Source organism: Nakaseomyces bracarensis (assembly GCF_045282275.1).
Source record: "Nakaseomyces bracarensis strain CBM3 chromosome Unknown Scaff13_0, whole genome shotgun sequence".
NCBI classification, from domain to species: Eukaryota; Fungi; Ascomycota; class Saccharomycetes; order Saccharomycetales; family Saccharomycetaceae; genus Nakaseomyces; species Nakaseomyces bracarensis.
Genome location: NW_027263959.1, coordinates 897,354 through 922,723, shown reverse-complemented (window position 1 = coordinate 922,723; position 25,370 = coordinate 897,354). Strand labels below are relative to the sequence as shown.

The 25,370-nt window shown below is 35.4% G+C and overlaps 12 protein-coding genes across 12 annotated transcripts; 4 read left to right on the top strand and 8 right to left on the bottom strand.

Moving 5' to 3' along the window:
• Nucleotides 1-57: 57 nt before the first annotated feature.
• On the bottom strand, nucleotides 58-1,959 carry NAF1 (RNA-binding snoRNP assembly protein; the record flags this gene model as incomplete). Its single annotated transcript, XM_071054607.1, has 1 exon — nucleotides 58-1,959. One exon carries the CDS (start codon nucleotides 1,957-1,959, stop codon nucleotides 58-60), a length of 1,902 nt encoding a protein of 633 aa, XP_070909300.1.
• A 508-nt stretch (nucleotides 1,960-2,467) lies between these two features.
• On the bottom strand, nucleotides 2,468-4,957 carry SPC98 (Spc98p; the record flags this gene model as incomplete). The annotated part of the gene is made up of 1 exon (XM_071054606.1): nucleotides 2,468-4,957. The coding sequence occupies one exon, from the start codon at nucleotides 4,955-4,957 to the stop codon at nucleotides 2,468-2,470; it is 2,490 nt and encodes an 829-aa protein (XP_070909299.1).
• A 487-nt stretch (nucleotides 4,958-5,444) lies between these two features.
• FAR11 (Far11p) lies at nucleotides 5,445-8,243 on the bottom strand (the record flags this gene model as incomplete). Its single annotated transcript, XM_071054605.1, has 1 exon — nucleotides 5,445-8,243. One exon carries the CDS (start codon nucleotides 8,241-8,243, stop codon nucleotides 5,445-5,447), a length of 2,799 nt encoding a protein of 932 aa, XP_070909298.1.
• Nucleotides 8,244-8,974: 731 nt separating this feature from the next.
• Nucleotides 8,975-10,207, bottom strand: TEP1 (putative phosphatidylinositol-3,4,5-trisphosphate 3-phosphatase; the record flags this gene model as incomplete). The annotated part of the gene is made up of 1 exon (XM_071054604.1): nucleotides 8,975-10,207. One exon carries the CDS (start codon nucleotides 10,205-10,207, stop codon nucleotides 8,975-8,977), a length of 1,233 nt encoding a protein of 410 aa, XP_070909297.1.
• A 330-nt stretch (nucleotides 10,208-10,537) lies between these two features.
• On the bottom strand, nucleotides 10,538-11,251 carry NRK1 (ribosylnicotinamide kinase; the record flags this gene model as incomplete). The annotated part of the gene is made up of 1 exon (XM_071054603.1): nucleotides 10,538-11,251. One exon carries the CDS (start codon nucleotides 11,249-11,251, stop codon nucleotides 10,538-10,540), a length of 714 nt encoding a protein of 237 aa, XP_070909296.1.
• A 411-nt stretch (nucleotides 11,252-11,662) lies between these two features.
• On the top strand, nucleotides 11,663-12,850 carry CPT1 (diacylglycerol cholinephosphotransferase; the record flags this gene model as incomplete). Its single annotated transcript, XM_071054602.1, has 1 exon — nucleotides 11,663-12,850. The coding sequence occupies one exon, from the start codon at nucleotides 11,663-11,665 to the stop codon at nucleotides 12,848-12,850; it is 1,188 nt and encodes a 395-aa protein (XP_070909295.1).
• A 591-nt stretch (nucleotides 12,851-13,441) lies between these two features.
• On the bottom strand, nucleotides 13,442-13,882 carry TOM22 (Tom22p; the record flags this gene model as incomplete). Its single annotated transcript, XM_071054601.1, has 1 exon — nucleotides 13,442-13,882. The coding sequence occupies one exon, from the start codon at nucleotides 13,880-13,882 to the stop codon at nucleotides 13,442-13,444; it is 441 nt and encodes a 146-aa protein (XP_070909294.1).
• Nucleotides 13,883-14,492: 610 nt separating this feature from the next.
• Nucleotides 14,493-17,657, bottom strand: KRE33 (ribosome biosynthesis protein KRE33; the record flags this gene model as incomplete). Its single annotated transcript, XM_071054600.1, has 1 exon — nucleotides 14,493-17,657. The coding sequence occupies one exon, from the start codon at nucleotides 17,655-17,657 to the stop codon at nucleotides 14,493-14,495; it is 3,165 nt and encodes a 1,054-aa protein (XP_070909293.1).
• A 946-nt stretch (nucleotides 17,658-18,603) lies between these two features.
• Nucleotides 18,604-19,014, top strand: FYV6 (Fyv6p; the record flags this gene model as incomplete). The annotated part of the gene is made up of 1 exon (XM_071054599.1): nucleotides 18,604-19,014. The coding sequence occupies one exon, from the start codon at nucleotides 18,604-18,606 to the stop codon at nucleotides 19,012-19,014; it is 411 nt and encodes a 136-aa protein (XP_070909292.1).
• A 638-nt stretch (nucleotides 19,015-19,652) lies between these two features.
• On the top strand, nucleotides 19,653-20,771 carry RNJ42_04434 (uncharacterized protein; the record flags this gene model as incomplete). The annotated part of the gene is made up of 1 exon (XM_071054598.1): nucleotides 19,653-20,771. The coding sequence occupies one exon, from the start codon at nucleotides 19,653-19,655 to the stop codon at nucleotides 20,769-20,771; it is 1,119 nt and encodes a 372-aa protein (XP_070909291.1).
• Nucleotides 20,772-21,303: 532 nt separating this feature from the next.
• FPR1 (peptidylprolyl isomerase FPR1) lies at nucleotides 21,304-21,648 on the top strand (the record flags this gene model as incomplete). The annotated part of the gene is made up of 1 exon (XM_071054597.1): nucleotides 21,304-21,648. One exon carries the CDS (start codon nucleotides 21,304-21,306, stop codon nucleotides 21,646-21,648), a length of 345 nt encoding a protein of 114 aa, XP_070909290.1.
• Nucleotides 21,649-21,956: 308 nt separating this feature from the next.
• EAF7 (Eaf7p) lies at nucleotides 21,957-24,929 on the bottom strand (the record flags this gene model as incomplete). Its single annotated transcript, XM_071054596.1, has 1 exon — nucleotides 21,957-24,929. The coding sequence occupies one exon, from the start codon at nucleotides 24,927-24,929 to the stop codon at nucleotides 21,957-21,959; it is 2,973 nt and encodes a 990-aa protein (XP_070909289.1).
• Between the last annotated feature and the right edge of the window lie 441 nt (nucleotides 24,930-25,370).

Below are 25,370 nucleotides of genomic sequence, written 5' to 3'. Positions count from 1 at the left end.
ATTTAAATAAAAAAATGCTGGATGAAAAGTTTTTTTTTCTTTTTGCAATATATTCTGTTAGTGACCGTTTGTCTGGTTTGAAGGTGGCCTGTTATCTCCATAATGAAATGGTGGAATCCGTGACTGCTGCATATGCTGTGGTGGTATTTGTGGTTGCTGTATATTCTGAGGCGGCATATGCTGTGGTGCCAGATGTTGGGGTAGCATTTGATGATGAGGCATATGAGGAGATTGTTGTTGTTGTTGTTGCTGCTGCTGCTGCATTAAGATTTGATGAAGTTGATATGCTTGCTGCCCTATATTTGGTTGAGTTCCTGGCATAATTGGCATTTGTGGATGATTCATAGGGATGAATTGGGGCTGAGGGGATGAATACATATTAACATTTCCATACGGTGGTGGTGGACTCATTGAGGTGGGAGGTCCACCTCTCACGGGGCTCATCGCGGCCATTTGAAATTGGGGAGCGAACTGAAACATGGCAGGATTAGGGGGTTGAAATTGATTTGGCATAAACTGACTGTTAGGAATATTTGGGTAAGTAATATGATGTTGTACGACATGTGGCGACTCGGCTATATTTTGCATGTTTTGTTGCACAGAACCGAAATAGTGTTGATTCGTTTGCTTAGTCACTGACGGCTGTGGCTGTCTTCCATTAGAATGTTGTTCAGGAATATTATCTATCTTTCGGTCCGTTGTAGGAGTTCTTTGAGTTACATTTTGAGCATCAGATCTACCCGCAGGGGTCTTACTCTTACCTTCACGGGAACTACGTGAAGTATAACCACTAGATTTTGTCATTCCCACAGGTACCTTCATCTGAGCAACACTAACAGAAGTTTCATTCTTTGGCCTCTTAAAGTTTTGATTGTTGTTCCTTTCATTTCCACCCCTCTTCTTCTGTTTCTTATGCTTCTTGTACATAGCCTCCTTTTCATCATCAGAAAATTCTTGTTCCTCTTCAGGTAACTCCTCATCAAACATGTTAGAGGCGTCTGAGCCCTTAATTTTCTTCAGCTCGAAAGTATCAATCCAATGTACATCTTTCAATACAATAAATACTGACAGCTCTAAGTAATCTTTTGGTTCCTTTTTACCTTTCAATTTAGATGTAATACCAACTCGGTAATATGGTGACTGTAATGGTCCAAATACTTCACGTAAGACGCCTAGTGGAGTCTTATCCTCCAGACAGAATATCGAACCTTCTTCAAGAACACGTTTTTCTCCAGATATATCTGCTGTAATAATAAAATTATCATCTATGAGACTCTTGATCTTCCCAATTGGCATTATAGTAGCCTTTTCATCAATTTTATAATCTTCCGGTAGATCAGCAGTTATATCTTGTAACATTTCATTTTTTGATCTTATTGGTTCCGTATTTGAAGGTTCCTCCATATCTGAATCATGATCTTCCATGTTGCTAATTTCATTATCATCCGAACTAGAATCAGAAGACGTTTCAGGTTCATCACTATCCTCACTGACATAACTGGTAAAGCCAGTTTCACTAACCTCAGAAGTGATATCCTTCGTATCTATCTTATTAGATATACTGTCATCACTATTTATCTCCGATTCATTGGATTGTTCTGTTTTATGACCGTTGGTATTCCCGTCTGTTTCCGTTGGACTGTCAACGCCTTTTTTTTTAGAGCTTACCGTCGTTAGTTCATCAGACATATCAATTTTTTCGTTACATGGTTGTGCTACACTAACTGGTGGCTGATCCTCTTTTTTCTTCTCCATTTCATCTTGAGTATCTTTCTCAGCCATCTCGTCTTTATCATCCTTTTCAACCTTCTCTGTATCTTTTATCTCAGGCACTTTATCATTAGTCTCTGATTTATTGGTATCTCTTACTTCAGAATCTATTTTAACATCATCATTTAGTTTTAAGTCCAGGTTTTGGTCAGGGTTCTCAAGCGCTTTAGAAAATAAATCTTCAGACATCTGATTATTGATTATAAGCTTTGATAATAATTTAAAGATTTTCACACTGAAACTAAAAACTTTTTGGTCGGAAGTAACAAAAAAATGCGCTGAAAATATGTTGTTTAAATATGCTTTTGAATAAAATTATCGTAACTCATCGATTTTTATTTCACTAATTTTTTTTTCTATTTTTTTTCAATCCTTTAATTCCCTTCTGTGCTTTATCAAATTAAAAATTTTATATCCCCAGAAAATTACGTACAACCGCTTTGTTATGTTCGATATACTATATAATATATACAAGCAGAAATTGAAATATCTAAAATAATAATCTCAACATAACAAATTAGGATTTATATCTATTTTTATTTCAGTCTTTGTGCTATTATAAGCATTAAAATTAGGGAAATAATAAGGAATTTTTAGAATTAAAATGATAATTGATATATTACAACTCTACCTTAGCTTATTATTATGCTAAGGATAGATATTTATTTGATTTGATACTAATAATATTTTCATAATGTTACTTCAATAGTTTACTCAAAATGTGTAACTCTTCATCTCCATCTACTCGTAAATCTCTACATAATATGTTCTTAGCCTCTTTGAATTGCCGAAACGTACGTGATAAAGTTTTTATAGTTGAAACTAGGTCGTGGGAATAGTTTGCAATTGTAGATGGTTTTTCGAGACTTAAATGTAGATACAGTTGGTATGCTGTTTCATTCAGTGTGGAATAAATAATGGTAAACTCATGAATAACCTCTAGCACTTGTAACACCGAGGCAGGGTATGGTTTACCAGAGAAATGTCCGTAGTTGCTATTAGAATTAGTGGACAGTAGTTTATGTGATAGTATTTTGTGTAGATAGTCGTTGTGGATAGCATCTAACTGATCGATGTTAGGTAGATTTTGGGCTGCGTTCTGTACTTTGGTACCTTGAAAAATATTCATTTTCGGTTTTAGCACACCATTCACTTTCTTCGTATCATTTCTAGTATCAACTGTTATTGGCACTTTGGATTGAAACCCATCATTTGATAATACCTCTAGCCTACCTTGAAGATCCTTGTAATGCCTCTCAATAATAAATTGTAGATAATAACTTTCTAGCTTATTTTGGAATTGAAACATTTGAGAGTGCAAAGTGCTGCATTTCGAAATATGTCTGGTGATGTCACCAACTATAGGTATGAAGTTTGGATATTTCTTAAAAGTTCTCATAATTTCTTTAGTACGCTTCGATTCAGTTTCATAAAAGTATCTGTTCTTTTTGAATCTCCAAAGAAAGTTGAAAATCCTTAGATATTCTTTCCGACTCATTGGACGGTTAACGTTAATGATCAAAGAAAGTGGTTGATCTATCAAATAATCCAAAGTAAACACGTCCCACCCATTAGATCCATGGCCAAGATCGAGGACTCTGGCATCTAGCTTATTTATCACAAAATTATTGTCATATCCATTTATTCTATTGCGTAAAGACGATTGTTGAACCGATTCCTGTAATATTCCAGTAAGTCCGTAATTCGTTAACGTCTCTGCGGGAGCATTTAATGCTTCTGCCAATTTGTTTATTAAAATTGAGATTAAATCTCCCCTCCCCATAAAAAGTATATTCTTCAGTGTTTCCAGGACATCATTATAAAAGAACTTTTTGCATAAAACATTATCCACATACTCCACTATTTCCTTATATTGAGTTGTTACAACATCAAAGAAGGCAGCCGATATACCCTTTGTTCTTAGATTCTGATATAACTGACTGTATTTATTAGAGAAGAAATTTGAAAATTCTAGCTCACCACAATATCTCTGAATAAATTGAAATGATTTTCCTATTATAAATATTTCTTCGGCTCTTTTAATTGGAATAAAACTAGGAATTTTTTCCTTGTTTAAATCTATAGGGATGCTGACACCACTATTCTCATCGTTATTCTCAATAAATAGTTCACCATTAGTGTTTTCTAATGAACCTAAAGTTAACCATTGACACAGGTAATCGTAATATAGATCTAGCAGCGATAAGAATAATGCATTCGATATTTCCTGAATAACTAAATCACCGTGATAACGAAGCTCATTAAGTCTCGATAGTAATTGGTCACCAGTTACGTTGTCAAATATATGTACCAACGAGTTGAAAATTCGGAGTCTCTGTACGGAATCAAATATCGATATATATACACCTTTAATCGATATCACCCGCTGAGAAGAAGATAAGGAATTAACAAAACCTGTATAATTATTCAATTCACGATTGATTTCTATGATAAAAGCCTTTTTTATAGGTGAGAGCTGAGTGTTACGATAGTTATCAGATATATGACTCAGATTTTTATATAGTAGGCCACTTTCAAAAATTAGATGTAATAGGCTACTTTCTGAGTTCGGCACAGTTATAGGAATCTCAATTTTATTATTTTCAAGTTTGAACAACTCCGATGTTGTACCCAATAATGCATAAGGAATATATTTGAGGATCTCTTCTTCTGTAACCGAGTTTGTACTATAAGGTAGAGATAAAGTTTTCAATGGGACCCTATTGGAATGTTTTCCTGCGTTATACATGTGCTGTGATGATATTATCGATCTCTCTGAATACCTTTCTAAATTTTCAAATGATTCAGTGTATAAACTAGCCGGTCTAGCAGGACTGTCAGTTTTATCATTTAGTGTTAGCATATCCTGATTAAGCGCTGTATTCTGTGGATTATCATCCTCATTTTGATGGATGGCTGTAACATATTTGATCATTTCCCGGGAATTGTACATACCAAGTAATGGTTCCAATGCTTGAATAATTTTATGCGATGCTATTTGCTGCCGCAGAGGGAATGGAGTCCGTGATTGAAAATTCTCTACAAGAGCGATTAACTGTTGCTGGTTTTTAAATCTAGATCCTAGCATAAATACCAAATCTTTTACAAAAGACTGTATCACTGTATCTGAGCATTCTGGAGGGAGATACGTCTCCAGAAGCAGTGATAAACTGTTTTCTAGATCCATCCACCAAATGTTTATAGTCGATCTTGACTTGATATCAGGTTCTTTACTACCAAAGTAATTTTTTGTTTCCCACAATAAGTTCAACTAATGAGATTTGTCAGAGATGATTATAAATACCTATTGTTTCTTTATTGTATGTGTAAGTCGCTGAATTTAGTAATTCTATTGGCAGCAGCAGACAAAAGATTGAGTTTTTCCGAATAGCGTTCTTGGATCTCCTTGTATATCTGTAAACCTATAATTGCTTTACCTATATTAGTGGATACTCAATATTGTTTATTTACAAAAACATGCCATTCGTGAGAAATACCCTGAATCTTTTTAGTGTTTTCGGTAAATAAAAAATTACCTATATTTTATTTTTTTTTGGCGTTTCGTTCCTGATGATTATGTGATCTATACAATATTTGAAATCTATGCGTGATATTAAATTATTAGCTAGCAGCATTAAGTATTTATAAATATGAAAAATGTATTAAAATATGCTCTATTCGGGGTAAAAACCGTTCTTCTTCTTAACATACCCCAGGTCTTCCATTGCAAGTTGATAATGCGTGAAGTTATAAAATTGAAGCAATGCCCGCAATGCTATCTCTTGGCCGTAGGCGTCACTTAATTCTCCCGAAATGTCTTTACCTGTCACCCAGTTGTCTACCAATTCCAATTGTTCATACAAGAAAACACCAGAGATCAATTCCATATGTTCCGACTTCCACCGCTTATTTTTGAATGGAGTCAATTCCTTGATAATTTTTAGAATGGGATGATATATATCCAAGTTGAAAATATGGTAGTATTTCTTTAAAATTGTTCCTATTGATTGTGGCAGTTCCTTTATTCTTTGTGTTTTTGTACCAACTACTTTCCGAAGTGTTCTTAACATGTATGCAAAAACGGGGATCAGATCCACTTCAACCGGTTTTTGAACCTGGTTCATATATCTGAATGAATTTTTATACTCAAAGTTGTACTTAGAGGCCTCTAACCAAAAGTTTTTCTGAGATATAACAGCTCTGTTGAAAATACGATCAGCGTAATGATCTGAATATTTCCCTAATATTGCACTAGATATGTTAATAAATTGTGAATCGTACAAGATAACTGCCAGATGTTCGAATTTCAGGATATGACTTAGTTTGAACCACTTTAAAAGAAAGAATAGTATTTCAATCGAACTTTTCATTGACTTTTCCTTAGCTTTCAGCACCTCTAGTTGGGCTTTAATTGCACCATCATCAACTGGATCGGTAGTCAAAATGAATTGATTAGTTAAATTAAGTTCTATAGTTTGCAATAATACAAATACCAAGGAGTTTAGACATGGTAACGCCTCTCTATAATAGTCATCTACTCTTGTTAATATTTCAAATAGGTCTTGATCAACTTCATCAGTAACATCATGATAGTCATAAGGATCTTTCATATTATCATCTTCCCATCCACGTTCTGTGATCATAAAAAGGTCTCGCTCGTGCCATAATTGTTTAGTGCTTAGTTTAATTTCAAGGTTTTCTGACAATATTTTTGCAGCTTCTTCGATGCTGTAGGGAATAGTGATATCGTTATCTTGGTGGAATTCACTTCCAAGTCTCATCCTTTCTTCAAGCTCATCATTTTCTTCGTCGTCATCAGAGGGGTATAAGCAAGGGTATAATAAATTTGTTTGGAAAGATTTTCTGGTCTTTGGAGTTTCATTGAAATGCATTAACTTTGGAGATGATGGTGGTGATGGTGCTGGTGTTGCTAGATGTTGTTCTGGCATATTAAGCGTCGCGTTTACCGGATTTTTAGCTTTTGGCCTTGGAATTTCTAAAAACTGTGATAAAGAGTTCGATTTATCTGAATCGAGTGGTAATTGACTTTTCGGTAGCTCGTAGGACGGATATCTTGATGAAATGTCCAATGAAAAAGCCTCATAATGTAAAGGAGATACTGTTAATTTATTTTTCTTATCAGGATTGGATGATATTTTATGATATCGATATAGTGACTTTTTAGAGTTTTTATAAGTTTTGATGTCCCCAAATTGTAATACGAGACATTTTGATAACAGCATTATAATATTACGAATTCTCATCGATAATCTGCTATTCCAGCGCCAATGTTCAATATATTTTGTTAGATAAGTTAATATCTTAGATTCTGTTAAATTATTTATAGCATTTCGGACTAATACTTTTTTCTCCTTTTTATTCCTTAGTGATATGCATAATAAAACCACAAAATAAATAATGGAACAGGAAAAAAAGAGCATTCTTGTAAGCTTTATCAACTGATCATTCTTATCTCGACAATCATTAGCAATCCTAATAAAATATTTGACTATTGTAGACAAATATTCCATAAGAAGGGTGTTGTTTCTTCTTATAGTTTTTTCATGCTCCTCTTTTCCTTCGACATGACCGAATGAACCGAGGGAAATGTAACAAAGACATTTTAAAGAATTCTCGCAATCTTCGTTTAGACCATTAATAAGTTGTTTGATAATCATTTGAGCATATATGTCATCGCTTATAAATTTCTTTGTATCTTTGACATAATGAATAAATGCATCATGCATTGGTGTAAAGTAAGAATAGTCTGAAAAGCAAAACCAGTCCTCAAGTTCATTTTGTGTATTCAAAGAATCCTCCAGGTACCACTCAAATCTAGGTTGTAAACTTGGCTTAAATCCGCATTCATTAGTAATTTTCTCAGCGCACTCCTCTAGGCTCTTACGATAGGCATCATTAACGGGCATATTGTAATCTATAACTTCATCATCTCCACCATTTTCATTCGTTTGGTTGTTAACTGACAGCACAGGGCCATCTATTTCATCAACGTTCTGGAATTCTTCCTCTTCTTCGTCCTCGTTCGTGGCATCATCATCATTTTCTGGAAAGTGCTCTCCATTTCTACCCGTTGTACTAAATTGGTTGAAATCAAGAGGACTCAAATCAATGGCAGACAAATCACCATCCAAAAGAGTCCTATTTACAAATGGAGACCTCGGACTACCTAATCCACTATCTGTACTTATAATAGCATCCTCATTGGGTACATTAAGAACAGAACTAACTATGTCGAGTTTCTTACGAAGCATTTTGTCAATATCAGAAACGCCATGATCTCTATTCGCTCGCGTTCTAGGCGAGGATGGATAACTGGATGTGCCTTTCCTACTGGTCGCCGTGTCATCTCGAAATTGTGCTAAACATCCATGTTGACCTCTCTTAGTTTTCAAATCCTGCATTGACTGTGACCTACCTAGATTTTCATTACTACTTCGATCCTTCGATTCCATTCTATTACTAAAGCTTCTCATCTTATTAATTTGTACCTAAAGACAATTAACAATTGTTATTAGAAGATCTGTTTCACTTGGAGTAATTTTTTTAGTGCTTTTTCTCAAAAGTGAAAGTGGAGCAACTAATACAAAGAAAGCACCGGAAGCCTCAATTGGAAAATAATAATGCTTAAATGATTAAAGAATGCAACAGTATGTTATTATTAATGTTTCTTTCCCTTCCTTGAATATATATAATAGCTACTTCCCTTTAAGCTTCGCACCCTTGAACCAAAAGAAGTTTTTAACAAAAAAAAAGTAGAATATATAAGATCCCGCGGGGAGGGATGAAGTTGAGAAATTGATCTATATTCCTTTCGAAACTAGTATTTAAAAATACTGTATTTATGTGTGACACTTTATAGAAACTCGCGATCTTATATTATTTAAATATGTCTTCATGAAAGCTGATTTATGCAGGTCGATATCTCCCCTGCCTTCAATAAAGCTGCTTCTTTTTTTTTATGAAAGTTATTTTTCTAGGCTTTATTCGCCCAGAGATTTTGGTGCGGCGTAGAAAAAATCCACAGCGATACCAACCCCATATCTTTAGTTGATTATAATTAAAATCTTTTGACAGTGGTTGTTTTATCTAAAGAACGAAGATATAATATATAACAATGATATGGTACATTTATTGTATTATATATAAGTAAATGGGGGGACTATGCATCTGACTTACATATTTTTTAAACTAGTGACCACTTCAGTGCACAGCTTGAGAATAGCTTGAGGCCTTTACTTCTGGTACCAGAGGTTCCATCTAGCTCTTCCCATCTTATGATAAATAGAAATTTCAAACCATTATCTTGTTCTAATTTTAAATCATTTAGCATAAAGTTATTTGTAGATCCAGTTTTGCTGCACTTGACAGTTTCCCAGTAGAGATTTAACCAGCAGTTTGAATTTGACGCCAATGTGGTCAATTTGTTTGAGAATGAATTAGATTTGGTTATTAATGAGAACTCGATCTTAATGTCGCATATATCTAAGTCCTGGTTTATGCCAATAGAGACTGATTTTTTGTTTCTCAAGATGTGTTGATGCGGTTGTTCCGGTGTTTGTAACGCTACTAAATCGATCAAACCGTCTCTATTACTGTTATACTTCAGGATTTTTACGCATGTGATATATGGGTGTTGGTAGAATACAGTTGTGAGATTTTGTAACTGTATGGATTCTAGTCTAAATCTTGCCATCTTCAGCTGTTCAAGAATAAGTTTATTCTCATTAATACCATAATATAACGCTAGCTCGTGGTACCTTATATATCTAATTTGTGAAAAGATGGTAACACCTTTACTTAGGCCACTTCTAAACCTTTTCTCCATAAATAGTTCCTTAGCTTCTTCAAATGGGAAATTCATATATTTCATCATATAAGCAATGCAAATAGTGCCTGATCTCCCTTTACCCATACGACAATGTAAAATGACCACATTATTTCCGGATTTCATTATATGTTCGTTCATGTCATCTAGAATCTCTTGTAATAGTGTAAATGGTGGTGGTGAATGATCAAGCCAACCTTTACGACAAATTAAATCTTTTACTGATACTACAGAATTTTGAGATGGTAATGGTAAGCCATCAGCACTTTGATAATTAGGGAAATAAAGAGCCCTATCGGCGGCATTTTTTAAGTCAATATCATCATAATCGGAACCATTCTTTTCGATTTTGAAATTATATATCTTCCACGTCCCCTTACCATGTACTTCATTTAAATAGGCAACAATCTCATGTAAACCATTGCGATATAGGAGTTTGGGGTACTTTGTTACAGGATAGGAACAAACAAGCAGATTAGGTGTTATATATGATATATCTAATGACAAACCAGAACCGCTATCTTCCACATTAAAAGGTATTGCATATATTGACCTGACAATTTTTTTTGGATTCAAGTGAATAGTAGGCATCTTGTATGGTCGTTATAATCTTCCCTAATTTAGAAACAGTTGATAAAGATGTTTAGCTGTATGAATTTAGCTCAGTTTCACTACCACTAGACCATCACTTTTTTTTAACTTGGGTTAAGAGACTATGGACACAAAAATGACGCAAAAAACTGGGTGAGTAGCTAGAAATTACTCTTAGCATATTTAACCAGTATCAAATACATTATTAAATAAAAAGAGGTAACCAAAACGATACCAGCTTGTCATACTAAATGTGGGTAAGAGCCACTCCTATAACTATACTCCAAAATTTGATAAAAAAATATTATTATCAATTTCTTTTTGTATCTCCTAGAGACAATATGAAACAATCTGATCACATACCCAATCGAGAGCATCGTTTATATCAGTATTATCATCATTGTTAAAATCTTTAATAGTCTTTGAAACTTCTGGCTTCAACTCTCCCTCCACATTATTATCTACGAATAAATGGCTATGGGCATCTCTATAAGTTTTGTAAACGAATTCATCGAAGTAATATGGCGGATCCACCCAAAAAGAATCCAGAGTTTGGTACCCAGGTCTTGCAGCTCTACGACTCTTTAGCACATCGTATGGGGCCCTAATAAATAATTTCAGATCGAACTTTGAAGATATCACTGGATCATGGAATATCAAAAAACCATCTACAATCACTATTTTCAAATCTGTAGAAACCTTTTCAAATCTAGCTTTCAAGAGATCCATCCTTTCCTGATCTAATTGAAACTTCTCTAAGCTATCGACGTTGTTATTATGGATCAACTTGGAACTAACGGTGCCAGACCTTGAGATGTTATCCAATTCTTTCGCAAATAATTCGAAATCAAGAGCTTCAACACTATCCCAATCCTGTATATTATATTTTGTATTCATAGGTACGTCTTCATCATGCTTGTAGAAATCATCCTCATGTATCAAGGTCGCCTGTGGAAACAATTGAGCCGTCAATTTAGCTAGTGTCGTCTTACCACTACTGGAGCAACCACTCAACGCAATCAGCACCACTTTTTCCCCTTCCATTTGTTGTATTTACTATGCTCTCGAAAAAAATTGTCCAATAATTTACCAATTGGCTTTTCTATATGTCAAATCAAATTAGAGATATTAATCATTTGAATATATTCCCATACACCTTTATCCTGCTATGAAAATAAATTTTCACATGCAATGCACAGAAACTCGCGTACCAAGGTAAATTAAATATATGTGGAATATTTCACTGTCAGTATTTTTTTTTTTTCAATGTATATATAAATAATATAGAGAGAGATAGCTTAATTACAATTACCTAATCATAGCTATTCGATACTGGAAGTAGTGGCCTTTTTAGCTCTTCAAATATAATTAAATCCATTTAGTTGTTCTTGCCTCTCAGGACAGAAACAAGAAAGAAAAAAAAAGAAAACTGATTAAAAAAACTCTATTTCAGTGATGGGTTATTTTATTCCAAAAGAATCTATCGCCAACCTTAAATACTATAAGTATCAGAGTGAGGACCGGTCACTGATATCTAACTACATACTGAAACCTTACTGGAGATGGTTTGCTCAGTTGTTTCCGGTAACAATGGCACCAAATTTGGTGACCTTATCTGGTTTGGGTTTTATTGTGATTAATGTTCTCACGGTTTTGTACTATGATCCGCTTTTGAAAGAGGATTCGCCAAGATGGACCTACTTCTCGTATGCTATTGGTCTTTTCATGTACCAAACTTTTGATGCTTGTGATGGTATGCATGCCCGTCGTACTGGGCAATCAAGTCCTCTTGGTGAGTTATTTGACCATTGTATTGACTCTATAAATACTACTTTGTCCCTGTTCCCAGTGTCGTCTATGTTAGGCAGTGGATATACTTTTCTACTGATAGGTACACAATTTTTGGTGCTTTGTAACTTCTATTTAAGTACATGGGAAGAATTCTATACGCACAGATTGTTCTTGAGTGAGTTCTCGGGCCCTGTTGAAGGTATCCTGATGCTGGTTGTTCAGTTTATTTTATGCGGTATATTTGGGCCACAAGTAATTTGGCACACAAAGATAATTGACATCCCATTGCTATTCAAAGGTAGTGAGAAGTTTACAATTGAGACCGTCCATTTGATGGTAGCCTTTTCTGTGGTTGCGTTGATGTTCAATATCCTAGCGGCTTCTGCCAATGTGTTTAAGTACTTCAAGGAGCACAACAAGAAGAATGATAAAGCATTGTTAGAGGCTGAAAAGAAGGAATCAATGATTGCATTAGTTCCATACTTTGTTTACTTCACTTTCGTATTTGCTATTGTCCTGGTAGATAATGACTTCATATCTTTCCCATATGTTATTTCTGTCGGTTTGACCATGGCATTTGTTGTTGGACGTATGATTGTTGCTCACTTAACTAGACAGAAATTCCCATTAATTAACTTCCCAATGTTCATTCCACCTGTGCAACTTATGGTTTATATTATCCTCGTATGGTACTTTAAGATGGATCGTGAAATGGTTGTTTTGTCTTTATTATGGAGTGGCTTCGGTGTGAGTCTCGGTATTCATGGTATGTTTATCAACGAAATTATTTATGAGTTCACAACATACCTTGATGTTTACGCTTTAACCATTAAACATCCTAAATTAACATAACCATTCCAGCCATATTAAGAGATGAATTTGATAGAGTAAACTATTAAATACTATACAGAAAAAGCAATTCCGGTACAAACTTATTATTTTGCATATCTATCCTATTTTGTTAGACCACCATGAAGAAACTAATTTATATAAGATTATTTCAATAGCTTGGATGAACTAATCTTAATATTAGATCATAGTAACTTGATGGTTGGTTCGTTTTTATTATCTTGTAGCTACATCACCTATATAGTATATGTGAAAACTATATTAGTATTATTCGTTTTTATTTTTCAATCAATACAAACTTGAAAATTAATTTTATATTATAATTGAGTACCAAAATTTAATAAAACTGGTTTATGTACAGGTGAATTAATAACTGATATATATCACTGAATGGAAAAAATGTAAAATGAAACAGAACAATTTATCCAATTTTTTTTTTCTTTTCTTTTCACAAATTCCTAGTAACTTATTTGGAAAATTAATGTAATTAGGGCCTATAGCTTCATTCTTTATATGTTAATGATAACGATTTTTGAATAATAGTTTTTAAAAACATAAAAGGGGGCTAGAAATTATGCTTCTACAAAAATACATTTAAGCGGCTGCAACAGAATTCTTTTCATCACCTTGAGCCAAGATGTCATTAGCATCCTTCTGCAGATCGAAAGTCTTCTCCATTTCAATCAATTGTTGTTCGGCTAGCATAGACAAAGAAAGAGGAACACCTAGTAGTAATGCAGAAGTAGTTATAGTCCAAGTCAAACTACTACTCTTGCTAAAAGCACTCTTTATCATAGAGACTGAAGCAGAAAAAACATTGCAGATTCTGCTTCTTTGTTGTGGAGGGATAATGTCCTTTAGAGCCTTGACTCTGTCCATTAGAGTCTCATTCTGGTCAAAATCATCCTCTAGATCGCTGTCATCATCTTCTTCTACTCTAGCCTGCTTTAATTCAGTACTAGTTTCAGCCTTACCAGCAGGGGTGACTGGTGGGTCTTGAACGATATCTTCCTTGATCTCAGTTAGCTCAACCATCTTTTCTTCCTTGTTTTATATATTTATATGTTAGTACTTGTTACTGTCCTTTGGTAATTTCCTACTCTTCAGACCTAACAATCTATATTTAATGAATCCTAATATTTGTCAAATAATTTGGACGATTTTTATTATTTTTATGTTTTTTTTTTCTTTCCTGTCGTCCTTCTGACCCTTTGACGCAAGTCGTCAGTGCACGAGATCACGTGATTAATTGATGATTAGCATTTAAAGTTTATTAATGGATCCCAAATCATTTTAACTTGAGTCTATATTAAGTTAAAATAGTAAATTATTATATTACCTCTCTCATTTTCTTCTATCTTATTTGCTTGTGGCTTTTTTGAGTTCACAATTCTAATAATGTACATTTATATATATAAGGGTGATTTATATATTGTATTTAATGGATTTTTTATACTCATTTTGCTAATCCTCAATTAATGTTATTAGTAAGTTGATGTTTTAATTGGTTTTAGTGTCATAAAGTTCCTAGTAATTTTCTGAAAGGAGAGAATGTATATTTCCAAAAATTGAGCTTTACGGCGAGGATTTTTTTTTATTTTCGGTATTATTTAATCTTTAATAGAAACGTTACACTATGCTACATTTAACGTTTACTCTTCTTAGATTTCTTTGCCTTCTTTGCCGCATTCATTTCACTTCTAAAGATGTCGTCAGCCTTTTCAGTTGATCTCTTCTTACCAGTTTTTAGACTTACTACACCTTCAGTCTTGGCAGCCTTTTCTAGACTCTTTTTAGATTGCTCCCATTCCTCACTGTTTTCTTCAATGGCGTACTTGTCCAAGTTCAACGAGTTAATTAGTTCTTTCTGCTTCTCCTTCATTGCCTTTACCGCCTCAGAGCCAGCTTCTTCTAAATCTTCCTCCATTTGGTCAAATGCCTCTGCAGCATTAAACCCTGATACGTCTTCGCCATTCATATCAGCCAAGTTGTCATCCTTTAATTCCGGTAGTTGTTGTTCAATGCTCTCACTTAGAACTTGACGGAAATATACAGAGAATTTCCTCATGATCTTAGCGAACATAGCGATTGTTTGATTGGATGGTAGGTTCAATTCCTTGGTAATGTCATCAATACTCTTACGTTGTAGACCAATGGCAAGAAGAATGGCACTTTGAACACTTGACAATTTCACACCATCACCCATCTTACCACTGAAATATAGTAGAGATAACATAGGAAGCAAATCAACAATAACGTGATAGTCCAAAAGATTGTTGGAATAACTGTCCAATCTTTTCAAGTCAAATGGAGAAAATATTTCATCTAATTGCTTCTTTGTTAGTTCGGGAACAGGTTTCTCTTCGTCAGCTAGCGCCTCTGGCTGTTTGCTACTCTCGATGATACCTAAAGCTTGGACAGCAGTAAATTTGCTGAAGTCATATGAAAGTAAAGCTAGGAATCTCTTTCTGAAATCCTTAGAAAATTCAATCAGCCAGTTTGACTCTCTACCTTCTAAAATCTTTAACATAACACAAGTGTGCTCACCTGTTAGATCATTGGCGGTTTGACGCAGGTATACAGGAGCATAGTTATTGTTCTTCCAGAATTTGTGCAAGGACTGTGTTAGACCGTAAGAAACACCTAGATAATGTAGGAAATTAGGTGGTTGCTCAGACAGTTTTAGAAGCAAAGGTGGTAAGGTTTTAGCATCTCTTAGTTTAACTTCGTCCTTCAGCAGATTAGCGTTTTCAAGTTCTTTAGGATCAACTCTTTTTAGAGAGAAGTCTCTTGGTTTAGAGTCCTCTGAAAGATCGGTAAACTTACCTTCAAAATAGTCTCTCAACAATTCCATAGCACGAGAACCATAACCCATGGAAGCATATTCTGGGTTTGTGGCAATTCTAACGATTCTGGCACCACTCAAACCAGCAAATTCTTCATCTTGAAATTGCTGGGAAATCAACCATGGGATTAAATCACCACCTGCTCTTTGACCCCTTGATAAAGAGTTTCTCACACTATCCTTCGAGATCTCACCTTCTAGAGCGATTTGAATGACACATAGTGGGTCTGGGATTCTACCACCATCCTTTGGATCAATTGGTGGCAATAGAACAAACAGTTGGTGTGCTGGAGCATCACTCATCAACTGTAGATCATTTGGAGAGTTCTTGTAATGGGAAGATACATACAATGCCATCATCTTTTCCAAGAAAGATTCAGAAACTGGATGATAGGAGAATAATGTGTCTCTGTTGACAATGAATAAATTACATTGAGAAGGATGAGGGGTACCCTTGGCAGCAAATCTTGGGTTTTTGATTAGAGTAACATCTAAACATAGCAATTTATTCAACCATTTTTCAACTGGGTCACCAGGAGCATATCTGATAGGTTCGTCCAGAGCCACTTCTTTCAACTTACGGCCAGCATGAGAGAATGCAACTTCTTTCTTGGAATCTCTCGATACTAAAGCTGTCCCTGTGTTTTCATGGCCTGTAGTTGTTGTCTGAGTACGTAGTTGTTGAATCAGCTTTAAGGATAGAGATCTACCTGTACCTTCGTAACCATTAATGGTAGACGCCATGAATACCAAATAAGGTCCCAACAACTTCTTGACAATTGGTAATGGGATGGCTGCAGCTTCATCAATAACCACCAACTCAGCTTGACCTAATACATAGGAATCTTGTGGAAGTATATATTGAATGGTTTGCCTGTGATCTCTCTTTATGTCAACTCTGACAATAGCTTGGTTAAAGTCCGGATTAGTAGACTGGATAATATCGTAGTCAACATGTTCTTGGTAACCAAGAGAATCGAAACCCTTGAAAATAAATTCAAACAACGTTTTCAAATTTTCTGGTGAAGGAGATGTGACGAAAATATTTGAGTAACCATGAGCTACAGCAGCAGCAATAGAAATACCTAAAGCGGCAGACTTACCTCTACCTCTACCTGCAGTTAGGGCGACTGTTGTGTTTAAAGTCTTCTCAGAGATGGCATCAATGAATGATAGGATAGCATGTGCTTGATTCACTGTCTTTGAAAGAGCCACCAGAGATCCAGCTGGTTGCACATCCTCTAATGATTCCTTTAAGTCCTTCAACTCTTGTTGCTTTGGGGTTAGCTCGTCACCATCGGCTGGAGGCAATGCCTTGACACCCTTGGCCCCAGATAGTGGTAGTACATTCAGCTCGTCATCAACTACTAGACAGTTTGGATTGGATCCTAGGGACAGTATAAACCTTTCATTGAATCTCGCTACGACATCGCCATGAGCCTCTGTACGGTATCTCGAGTGAATGTCCATAGTCATGGTGTAAAGCTGCTTTAAAGAGGACATTGATTTCAACAGAATAACCACAATACCACCACCCTCCACTGTCTCAATGGTTCTGGCCAGTAGATTCGGTGTAAGAGCCTCGAAATCCTGAAGAATACACATACCGTAAGTGTTACCAAGAATCTTCTCCGTCTCCTTATAGTACACATATCTGATATTCTGGTTCGAGATAAAAGTCTCAAATGGATCCATGTCATTAGCTTCCCTAGTACCCCTCTTGATCTCCTTCTTTATCTTATTCTCTCTTTTCTTCCTGTGAGAAGTGAAACCCAGTAGTTTTTTCTTATACGCCCATAAAACAGACTTGTTCATCTTTAAGTCAGCGCTCATCATCAAGTAGTGTAAATTTGGCAACTGGTTTCTTGCCTTGTCACCCACAATGACGAAAAATGACCTCTGTTTCGTTTGCACACCGTTCCTAATCAACGCCGGAACACGGGAATCGATAGCCTTCTTAGCCATTATATTTTGTTTTGTATTATCTTATCTTTTCTTATAATTAAATTGCTTATCCCGTTACAATTTCTTGACTTATTAAATACAATTTCCTATCTCTATATATTGCTATAGTAAAATTGAATAACTAGTCTTCATATATACCTTCCATACAAAATGCGATGAGATGGGCATCGCAAAATTTTAAAATTTTTCCAATTTTTCCAATTTTTTCAAAACAAAAAAAAAAAGAAACAAACAAACAAATAGATGGCACTATCCGGGTAATAAATTGCTTTAAGTGAAATATATTTAAAAAAAATAAAAAGTAAAATGCGATTTCTGTGGATCGAACACAGGACCTCCAGATAACAAATTTTGACCGAAGTTATAATTCTTCAGTCTGGCGCTCTCCCAACTGAGCTAAAACCGCATATTAAACTTGATGTAAGCATATACTGGATTGACCACCATACGATATACTACGTATAAATTTTTCATTCTTCCGGTTTTTCATAAGAACGAAGAGCGATGGCCCATAAGTTTTTGGTAATACTATTAAGAGTTTTCAAGCAAATTCAAGAGTGTATTTTAGAATAGTTTATAAGAAATTAAAGGGTAATTAGGTATCTTTTTTCTGTTATTTTTTTCAGGGGTATTATAGAAAGGACAAGGTGGTTGTATTTCTCATATTGACTATTACCTAATTGTTCTCCACCAAATAAGCATTACCTAATTTTATATTTGTTGCAATATTTTTTGATTGATTGATATTTCAAAAACTACGAAAGTAAATCAAAAAAAAAAATTGTTGTTTCTTTTAGGATAATCCCATTATTTTCTATTGGTATAGAAGAAAGGAAACAAAATCAAAAAAGGGAGAGAATAGTGATATTAGCAAGAGTGTTATAGAAGAAGACATTTTTTAATTATTTCATTTTTTTTGTAGTTTTAATATAGAAATTTAAGGACAATGGGTAATAAATATGTCCCAGAAGGTGGAACAGACTTACACTCTCAGGCTGCTAAGGAAGAAGCCCTACAAGGTGCCATTTCCACGGAACGGAAGAAAAAAGTCAGAAAGACATTGAGGGACCAACTTAGGGCGAACGCCATAAAGAAAAATAAGACCAAGCCCATGCCTAATGCGATAAACTCAACTATGAAGGAGGACCTGCGATTCGTCAAAGCGTTGGAGAATGCTCGCCATGAGAGGGCCCAAAATTTACTCCTGTTGTCAGAAGACAAAGGGTACGAATACGACAAGAAACGGACACGGATCAGCTCCGTTCAAACACCTCAGACCACATCTGCGCAGGTTTCGTCCGCTAAGCTCAAGTTGAAGGTGAAGAAGAACAAGCTGGTGAAAAGAAAAGAAAAATAAGTAACAAAAGACGATCTTACGTAAAGGAAAAGTGGTAAGCCGCAACGGAACATAAACTCAAAATATCAGTTCCGAAAAATTGATATATTACACACAAAGTACCATACAAAATGCTGAAAAAAAAAAATATAATATTGCCACGGAATGGAAGTATTGCATAGATTTAAATTGTAATTATAGTTCTTCCCTCAACCCCCACTCGTTCACGCTTCGTTGATTTCCGGCTTTCTTTACATGCTATTGCCTTTTAGTTTTCGGTCTAGGGATAGCTCTCCCCTCCCCTTAAAACAAGAAATACCTTCCAAACCTGGTACAACAAAAGAAATAAAGCAGTTTTTGCAAAATACTGACAGAGTGGTTTTATTGATAATGAGTATTTGATTTATTTTTTGATTTACTCTGAATCCGAATATTAAGGAAGGTAGTCGAAAAAAACTTATGAAACTGTGTAAACAACTTCGATATGAGGAGAAGTAGGAAAAATTGTATATAAACCCCCATTGAATTTGATTAATTCACTCTCTTATCTCATCTCTTTTTTTCTGTTTAACGTTATACATATTAAGAACTACATCCAATAAAGGAAAAACTACACTTTTATATAATAAAGAAAAACAACAAAAAAAACACCTACAAAAATGTCTCTACCAACTAGCATGAAAGCCCTTGTCATTGAAGCTGACCACTTGACTTTGAAGGAGGTTCCATTGCCACCATTGAACGATAACCACGTTTTGATCAAGAACGTTGCCATTGCTGCTAACCCAACTGACTGGAAGCACATTGACTACAACATTGGTCCAAAGGGTTCTATCTGTGGTTGTGATGCTGCTGGTGTTATCGTTAAACTAGGTGCTAACGTTGACTCGAGCAAGTACAAGGTCGGCCAAAAGGTTTACGGTGTTGTGCACGGTTCTTCCGTTACATACCCAAAGAATGGTGCTTTCGCTGAGTACTCTACTTTGGACCCACAAGTCATGTACGTTCCAAACCAAGATATCGAAGTTAGTGGTAAGGATACTATCCCTGCTGGTCCAGTTAAGTATTTCGAAGATGTTGCCACTTTCCCAGTCTCTTTGACTACTGCTGGTAACGTTTTGTACTACAACTTCGGTCTAGATCTAGTCTGGGAACCAGCTAAGCCACAAAGAGACCACCCAATCCTATTCTGGGGTGGTGCCACTGCTGTTGGTCAACCATTCATTCAATTGGCCAAGAAGTTGCATGGTTACACAAAGATTATCGCTGTCGCATCTAAGAAGCACGAAGCTAAGCTAAAGTCCTACGGTGCCGATGAAGTCTTCGATTACCACGATGCCGATGTCATCGAACAAATCAAGAAGAAGTACCCAGACATCCAAACATTGGTTGACTGTGTCTCCAACGAGGACACCATCCAACAAGTTTACAAGGTCGCCTCTGACGATAAGCCAGCTAGAATATTGCATTTAACCACTTTGTCTATCGATAACATCCCAGTATCCGAGAGAAGAGAGAACAAGAAGATTGAGACCTCTCTATTGTATCTAGCTGGTGGTTACGACGTCCCATTTGGTCCAGTTACCATCCCAGCTGATCTTGAGTACAGAAAGCATGCCATTGAATTCATGAAGTTTATTAATCCTTATGTCAATGCTGGTGAAATCGAGCACATTCCTGTCAAGGTCCACAAGGGTGGTCTAAATGACGTTAGTCAAATGGTTGATGACATCAGAAAGGGTAGAAACTCTGGTCAAAAGCTAGTTGCCATCTTGTAAGTTTTCATCAGTTAAATATTCTCATTTACAATGTTCACAGTTCTTTCAGCTCTTCTAGTATATAGGTAGAGAGCTTACGAGCTATAAAAAACAAATAAAAGTAAAGTAAGTGTTATTCAAATCATAGTTTATTTTCTTTTTAAATATTGAACTTAGTTATCAGGTATATATCTATACTTCAAAAAAACGTTATCTTTATCAATATCAGAATAGGAAAATATAAAGACAAGGAAATGAGAAATAAAGGTTCTTTATCGAAACATAGCAAACACATATCAATAGCAGTTCAGGTACGTCTAAATCAGTTGTAGTTCTTTTTAAATACTATATATGATTCCTTCTTATTCATCACGTGCTAATATAATATTTTACGACAAGTGGATGGAGAAATTTTTTTTTTTTTTGTGCTTTTCTCTCTTTATCCCTTCTTAAATTTATATCGATTCGATGTTATGAATCTGACAACCTATTGTCGATTTAGGAATTGTTGGTCAATTGCTAGGAAAGTAAACTAAAATAGAAAACTATAATAATGTCTGAAGTTATTGAAGGTGGTGTTAAGATTGACAGATTGTCTCCAGGTGATGGTAAGACTTTCCCAAAGCAAGGTGATCTAGTCACCATCCACTACACTGGTACTTTGGAGAACGGCCAAAAGTTCGACTCCTCTGTTGACCGTGGTTCTCCATTCCAATGTAACATTGGTGTTGGTCAAGTTATCAAGGGTTGGGATGCTGGTATTCCAAAGTTGTCCGTTGGTGAGAAGGCTAGATTAACCATTCCAGGTCCTTACGCTTACGGTCCACGTGGTTTCCCAGGTTTGATTCCACCTAACGCTACTTTGATCTTCGACGTTGAATTGTTGAAGGTTAACTAAATGTAATGACCAAAAAAAATAAATACTAAATTGAATATCCCTTTTTGTGAATTCATGTTGAGAATACGAATTGTTTATTCTGTCTTTATTTAATAAGTTTATAACATTTAATATAAAAACAAAAACTCATTAATTATTTTATTATGTTAGTTATTGTATTGCTGAATTTCTGATCGCTATATAAGGGTCTAATTTTAATGTTTAGGACGTAAAGAATAGTGAATAAATTTATTGTTACAATTTTGGTTTATATTTTAAACAGAATAATAAATGCTTACTATATAGTGATGAACAAAGATAATAATCGTTTATTTTTTGTTTTTGAGCCTGCTTGAAGCACGAACAGGTTGTTGTGGGACTTTCTTATTGTACTTACGCTTCTTTTTCTTTGGTTCTTCAGATTTTTCTTGCTCTGCTAGGGCTGCAGAATGCCTGGTTCTCCTTGCAAGTGGTTCATCAGGTATTGATGGAGGGACTTTAGGAAGAGCGGACCTTCTGCTTCTACGAGATATAGGCTTTTCATCCTCAGATTGATCTTTAGAATCTGGTCGTGGCGAATCCTCTGGTTCGATTGACTCTGATTTTACCTCTTCCTCTTTTATGTCCTCCGTACTCTTCTTACTTTCCTGAACGGGAGTTTCCACCTTTTGTTCGGTTGATGAGGAGCTATCCTCCTGTCCCTCAGCTTCCACAGAATCTAATCTTTCCTCCTCAATATTGTCATTTTCCGTATTTTTCTCTTTATTATCGTCCTTATGAGTCGCATTACTATCAACATTGGTATCTTCGATAATATCTTCCTTCTTTTCTTTAATATTGTCAGTTTTTTTAGTAGCTTCAGGAGTTCCATTCTCAGTTCCATTCTCATTTTTCTCTTTATCTACTTCCTCGTTTGCTTCCGTTGTCTTGACATCAATTAGCGGCTCAGTTGTTTCTACTGTTTTTCCTTCAGTTTTTCCTTCAGTCGGCTGGTCAGCAGACTGGTCAGTAGAATGCTCGTTAACTTGTTGAATGGCTTGTTGGGTAGCCTGTTGGGTAGCCTGTTGAGTAGCCTGTTGAGTAGCCTGTTCAGTAGCCTGTTCCTCCTCAGTAGCCAATTGAGTAGCCTGTTCAGTAGCCTCGACATTTGTTACAGTTGCTTGTTCATTTGTCTCTTCTTTTCTTCCTTCATTGGCTTCTTCAATTGCTTCGTCACTACGTTTTGGAGATTGTACCACAGATCCTTCTTTTATAACATTTTCGCTGCCTCTAACATATACATTATCAGCTTTTTCTGAACCTTCTTTAACGCTTTCACCAGCTTTTTTAGTAGTATATTCCTCTTCATCATCCTTCCCCTCTGAATCAACCGTATTCTCGTAGGCATGATCATTTACTTGCTCGGATTGCGCCATATTAGTCTTTGTCATATTCTTAGCCGTAGACCTAGTGATACGCTCACTAGACTCTTCATTTACAACGGCACCACTCTTTTGATATCGTGAATCTTCATCTATTAATGCATCATCTAGTTTGTCATTTTCTGATTTTCCAATATAGTCTTTAGTATTCTTCTCAGAGTTTTCAATATTTTCAGAAGTAATTGATCCATCCTCTGGTGTTTGGTCCACAGAATCTTTTGAAAGGTGATTTTCAGTATATATTTTATGTCCCTTGATAGACTCCACTTTGTTAACTTCATTATTCATTTGATCATCCTTCTCAGCACTCAATTCAGTTCTCTCCTCATTTTCATTTGTAGAATCATTCGTTGACCCACTTGCAATATGTTTTTCATTATCAATTTCATTATCAGATACTTTTAGGTCATCAACAATCTCTTCATCTTCTTTCATAGAGTCTGACGCTGAAACAAGATCAGGTACAATTTTATTATCGATAGATTCATCTTCATCTTCGACATTTGATAATTCGGAATCATCTTCATATTTCTTATCTATGATACTATCCTCCAACTTGTTTTCTTCCACAATATCATCATGGTATGATTGTTCGACATTATTATGCTCCTCTTTTTCTTTTTTCTTTCTATCTAATACTTCTTTATTTTCAATTTCCTCTTTATTTTTCCCTGTATTTGTTGATTCTGCTGCAACTAGATTTTCTTGTTTGTCATCATCTCTGTTTTCGGTATTTTTGCTTTGAATTTCCGCTTGTTCTTGATTATCTTCATTGCTTTTATTAGAGTCATCATTAGTACTAGGGCCTATTACAGCTTTTTCATCATTACCATGGTCAATCCCACTGACCTGTTCGTTATATCCTGTTTTATCAATAACTTCGCTTTGAATAGGTGAATCGTTACCATCTTTTGATTCTTTTTCTATAGCTGGAACATTACTCATTGCAGTGTCCATCTTTTTGTTTTCTTCTTCCTCTAATTCTGTTCTCCGGAGCCTTTCGGCAATCGTTTCAGTTTTATTAGTTATAGATTTTTGGCGTTGATCATTTCCATGTTCATTATTGCTATCCTCAGAAGCATCTTGCATTAGTATATCTGCATGGCTAGGCAATTCTGTAGTTCTTTCAACATCAGGCATTTCAATGTCGTTGGAGTCATCATTGTCTCCTTTAGTATCGTTTTCTTTGCCCTCATGCTGATCTTTTAGCATTTCATTATTTATACTATCATTTTCTGGCGCAGATTCCTTTGTTGATAATTTAGAGTCCGATTTCTCTTCCATTTCGGGTTTGGCAGGAGAAGAGTTCGGCATATCCTTGTTATTTATTATAATCGAGCTACTACCAGTATCCTCCTTGTGTTTATTGGATATATCACCAACATCTACTTCTGAACCAGGCACTATGCGTGCATTGCTGCTATTATCAGCGTCTGCTCCACCATTCTTAGTTCTAGTGCCTTTGTCTTTAATGTCAGCAATATCAGCTTCGCTGCTCTTTTGCATAATAATTTGATCATCCAATTGCTGGATATCTTCCGTTTCCTTATGATCCAGCCTAGCATCATGTCCATTTTGTGAGAAATCTATTGCACTACTAATGATATCTGAATCATTAGCAACATCAATTGGTTCTCCATGCTCTATTTTGCCCGCACGCTCCAAGTCATAGTATTGATTCAATTTCTGCACCACATCACGGCTGCTGAACACCTTCGGTACTCTTCCAGTTTCCTTTTGTAGCAGCAGCACAGGATACTTTTCCGGATTATTCAACCGTTCCACCACTAATTCAAGGTTGCGTAAGCGATTGGGTCCAACAGGTTTAAATTCAGCAACCCACCTAAACAATCTGATCTCATCATTTATAGACCACTCCATTAAGAACTATATGTAGCAAATGCAAATAAAATAAGTTGAAAGTATTTTATCTAGAAAAAATTTTGGAATTCCAAATATTACAACAGTAAAAAAAGTGATGAGCAGTTTAATAATGGTCAGATGCCTTAATTTTCACAGTCAGAAACAAATCGTAGTTTCTTTTTCCACAATATCTTTAGAAGACTCGTTCAACCAATTGTTACGTGCAAAGTTTTTAACGATTGCACTTTATTCAGCTTATTGATCAGACCTTTCCGACTAATAGATCACCTAAGACAATATTCACCTTGGCTCATCTGGAGTTCAGTTCACAGATCAGATACTTGTCAACGGAATGCATGTGCCAATAACGTACAAAATAATATCAACACATGATTACAGTCATGTGATAATTAGTAGGTAATGATCGTGATTTCAGGTTTTCATTTTTTTTTTTTGGGT